The following is a 4,694-nucleotide window of genomic DNA, read 5'->3' as shown; positions in this document are numbered from 1 at the left end:
CTTCCTTCCTTCCTTCCTTCCTTCCTTCCTTCCTTCTTTCCTTCCTTCCTTCCTTCCTTCTTCCCTCCCTCCCTCTCTCCTTCCCTCCCTCTCTTCTTCCTTCCTTTCTCTTTCTTTTTTCTTTCCTACCTTCCTTCCTTCTTCTGATACCTCACTTTTATTTTGGAGGGTGTGAAAAAAACCATCTTTAGGAAAGACTGATATTTTTAAAAAATTGTGTCAAACAAGCTAGGTTTCCTACTGCAATGCAGTTGTACAACAAGGCTACTCCTTCCTTTTCCTACCACACAGTATTCTGGGGGCACCTTTGACTGAGGGGCCCTATGTTTTCTTATTAGATCCTCCTTCGAGGCAGAGAGATTCCAGTGTGGTACAGTCCAGTGGTCCCCAACTTATAGAAATTTCAGCTGGGAATTTTCACAGCTGTACTCTGTAAGACTCACTTTGTTGCATTTTGAATGAATCTCACTCACCATCACTCTCCCAGGACAAAACTCATTCGTAAGTTGGGCATTTACTGTACTGTGTGAAAGTCTGAAAATGTGGTCCCAAACCTGGCAGTAGGGAGATCCCAGCGTGACTGAAGACATTGATTTTCTTTTTTGATACCAGGAATTAAACTCATGTCCTTGTGCTTGTCATGCAGGCGATGTGCCACAAAGCTACTCTACTCCCTGGCCCTGAAGACATTTTCTTAGCCCAGTGAAAAGGGGCTGGAACTGGAGGTTAAGCTTACTAATAAAAAATAAAGCAAAATCTATTTCAGATGCCTGAGATTATGAACTGAGTTACAGACCTCTTGATTCCTATACCAGAGAACAAACTTTGGCAAAGCAGATGCTGAGATTTGCTTATATTTGTAATGTGACTGACACTGAGACTGAGATCCGGTGAATGTCCCATAAATACTGAGTGGAAGGGCACTGTCATTCTTCGCATTAGACCAGGCAGTACCTCCTGAGCGTCCTCTCTAGCCACTCTGCAGTCCACAGCACTGCATTTGGTTGGTCCATCCAGCAGCAATCAGTATTAATTTTTCTTTTAAGTAGTTCAACATCTTTCACTTTCACCTTTTCTCTCCTCCAAAGCACATGCCACAAAACCCCTCAAAGCCCAGATCTTCAAAGGAAAGAGCCAGGAGCCACGGTGCGTGTGATGGCAATTTCACCTCCTCTTCTACTACAGAACCGATAACTGTGTGTTTTGCTCTTGCTTCACACTCCTTCAGGCCAGCATGCAATTTCTAATATTCTACTCCCCAGGAACACAAGGGTGCCCATATTATCAAAGCCATCTGAGATCAACACTTACCCGGTCATCTAGGGTCTTGACGGTGACTTTGTCATTTTCCCTGCTCTGTATCATACCTTTCACATACAGTTCCTTATCGTCCATTGCAAAGCAGGCTTTCTTCGAATCAAATGGGCGGTTCTGAGCCTCGATTCTCTCTTTTTCTGGTTTCCGGAGGTAGGGAGCTGCTTCTCCAAAAATGGCCATCTCTGCGTCAGAGCTCATGGCTACAGCGGGCTGGGGAGGCCAGGGGAATTGCTGAGTCTTCTGCTGGGTGACTACTGCATCTGCAGGGCCTGTGTGTTTCTCCCATTCAATATGGGAGAAATTCAAAGGCTTCCAGGACAAATGTGCACCCTGAGGGTTCTATAACCAGGTCTAGGGCTTAGAGTGGGCAAGTGAGAATGAGCCAAAGGGAGCACCTAAGAAAGCTATGTGAGTGTTCTTTTCTTCCCTGAGTGTCGTTTTTGGGAGTTTCTCTTAGTTTAGCCCGATGTGTACAAATCTAAGATAATCAAAAGCAGGTACTTTGAGCCCAATAAGGAAGAAATTCTTCAACAGGACATCCTGCTTGGGCCTTGTTATCTCGGTGGTATCCCCAAATGTTAACTGAATCTGGAAACAGTAAGTGGAATACAGGTCATTTCCAACAGAAATTTTAGACAGTCCAGCTATGAGTAATGATGTAAACAGGAAGATTTTCCCCACTCACTCAAGGGGTGCAAGGTGATTCAAGGTACAACGGTCCATTGCAATGGTTGCAAGCTGTGAGATATGCCAGGACCCTGGAGGACTCGTGAAAGCACATTGCCAGGCTCTGTCTGCAGAGTTTAGGAGTCAGGAGATCTAGGATTGGGCTTGAAAATGGACATTTTCTAGCAGGTGAAGTGGCTGCAGTGTGAGAAAGGCTGGCACGTTGCTTTCATGCTCCAAAGATGGGTAGCATAGCATCGTCCAGGAGACTGTTAGAGCAGAGTCTCAGACCCGCCCCAGATTCCTGAGTCAGAACCTCCATTCTAACAAGATTCCCAGGAGAACTCTGAGCATAGTAGAGGGAGAAGTACTGGACCTAGTGCAGTGGTTTCTAAAACTTTAATTATGTGCAGCAGTTTCAGAATGTGATAGTGTTTAATTAGATTAATATCTGCCTTAGAACTCACTGCGTAGTGTTTGAGTGTGTGTGTGTGTGTAAATCTCTCTTTTTCTAGCTTATCCTTGTGTCACTCTGTCCCCTAATAATCCTCCTTTGTGGGCCCTTCTCTTGATCCATTTTCTCTGCTTAGAAGCCAGGAAACCTACCTTGAAGTCACAGCCCTGACATTGGCCAAACTTCCCAACTTTTCTAGGCTCTTGTCTCTTCCCCTTAAGATGAAGAAGCCAGCTGCAGCCTGTCTACGGCTCCACATGTTGTATAGTTTTCTGACTCCTTTTGTTTCTCTGTGTTTGCCTCTCTCATTCCTTCTTTGGGTCTTTTCCTCAATTCCTCTACTTGTCCCCACAGCTCATCTTCCTTTCCTTCCTTTCTCTCATTTCTTTCCCACTTATTGTCTATAACTGAATTAAATGAAATTAATTTGCACACACACACACACATTCTCTCTCTCTCTCATATATGTCTGTTAAAAGTAGTCAGTATTTTTCAATAAAACCTTTTATACTCTTTTTAAAGTGGGAAAGTTGGGCATGTTATAGTTTTCTCTCTCCTACCTTTACCTGTATAAATTTGTTCTCCATTGATAACTGGCCATTGTTTAAGTAGCCCTTCCTGGGATTCTGAAGAGTTCATTCACATATAGACCAAAGTATCCACTTTGCTCTGGGCCTTATTCAGATTGTGTTGCATTATTGTTTTGCCTCAGCCAGCGGTTCTCTTGAACTCTCTGTGCGTTCATATTTAAGGTTCTTGGTAAGAGGCTAGAATTCATCACAGCACCCACTAGAGGGTCCCTAGCCTGCAACTGTCCTGCTGGTTTAAACTTTTCAGTATTACCTGGAGAATGAAAAGAATTCATCATTTTTCCCTTTTATGTCTCCAAAGATAATCCCTAGCATGTGGCTTGAGTAAGATTTACTGCAGTACTGATCTCACAATTGGTGGTCTCAGCAGCTCTTCACATATTAAAATTAAATTATCAAGAACCCCAAATTCATGTAATTCATATCTATCAATATGTGAGAAATTAAAATTGAAGACATTTAAAACTTTTATTAATTCTTTTAAAATTACTATCAAATCTCTTACATGATAACATAAATAACATTTTATGAAAATATTTTCAAAAACAAAAAAAATCAGTGAGAAGTATATAGCACTGTTTTTCATCTCTGTAAATCTTTTCTTTCTATTTTTAAAAATCTAATGTCTGCCTAATAGAAGACAGTTAGATTCTCATTGTCTGCTTTGCAGGTTGTTGTCATATATTATATTGGTTAAAGTAAATATAAAAAAAATCCTCCTACACACAATAATGTAACTTGAAACAGGAAAGAATATTTTAATCATCTTTTCAAATAATTGTAATTTTCTTCTTGGACACTGTACTGAAACTTGACAAGTGATAGATTCTCAAAGGCTATTTGCAATGTAGAATTTTAGAAAATATATCAAGGGAGGGGCAGGGAGGGGAGAAAAGGGGAATGTGAAAGGAGATTAAAATGTGTGCGTATACCAACTGCTCATGAATGTAATGAATGTAATCATCAGTAATGAGTGTAAAACATATCACCAAACACCAAACATATCACCCTGATACACTGTAATCTGTTGTCTACCTGGCACTTTGAATGGATCTTTCTTCTACCTGTGGACATTGTTCATTAGCCACTTGGAAAATATTGCTTCCCTGAGTTATGTAGAACTTCCAACTGTGGACACATTTCATTATATCATATAAAAATCACAATCACTGGTGTCACCACTGTGATATCATTGGAAAGTTCAGTAAGTACTAGGAAGGTGTCAAGCCAATAATGACAGATACATATTGTCTTGGTTACTTTTCTCTCATCGCTGGGACAAAATACCTGATGCCCAAATTTAAGGAAGGAAAGGTTTATTTCACTTACAGTTTGTGGAGGTTTCAGTCTGTACTTGGCAGATTAAAAGGTAGAGTGGCACATGGCAGAGAGCTACAGCTCATGTCCGCAGAACACAGCAAAGCAACAAGAAAACACACACAAGGGAGGAAATGGCCAGAAGCACAAAAGCCAGGAAATGGCCCCAAGCAGCCTCTTGCTTTCCCTTACATATGCAAACTATCCACTCCAGGGTGGGTGCAGTTGTCATACCCATAATCAATCAAACCCTAAAAGCCTGCCCTGAGACCGAATGAGGCTTTGGGGGACACCCAAGCAAAAACCATAACACATATTTTCCTACATTCCAGTTTTTTCCTGAAAGTTCA

General features: G+C 41.5%; 1 protein-coding gene across 1 annotated transcript in view; it reads right to left on the bottom strand.

Annotated features, from left to right (window-relative positions):
- Myh13 (myosin, heavy chain 13, skeletal muscle) overlaps positions 1 to 1,527 on the bottom strand; it is a 56,362-nt gene extending 54,835 nt beyond the window's left edge. The window contains exon 1 of the mRNA XM_013522112.1: positions 1,312 to 1,527. Coding sequence (XP_013377566.1) covers positions 1,312 to 1,515 — 204 coding nt within the window. The 5' untranslated portion in view covers positions 1,516 to 1,527. The remainder of the gene's footprint in view (positions 1 to 1,311) is intronic.
- Positions 1,528 to 4,694: the final 3,167 nt, after the last annotated feature.

The sequence above is a fragment of the Chinchilla lanigera genome, unplaced genomic scaffold (assembly GCF_000276665.1).
Source record: "Chinchilla lanigera isolate Chin_1 unplaced genomic scaffold, ChiLan1.0 scaffold00066, whole genome shotgun sequence".
In the NCBI taxonomy this organism is placed as follows: domain Eukaryota; kingdom Metazoa; phylum Chordata; class Mammalia; order Rodentia; family Chinchillidae; genus Chinchilla; species Chinchilla lanigera.
This window is presented reverse-complemented; position numbering and strand designations above follow the sequence as displayed.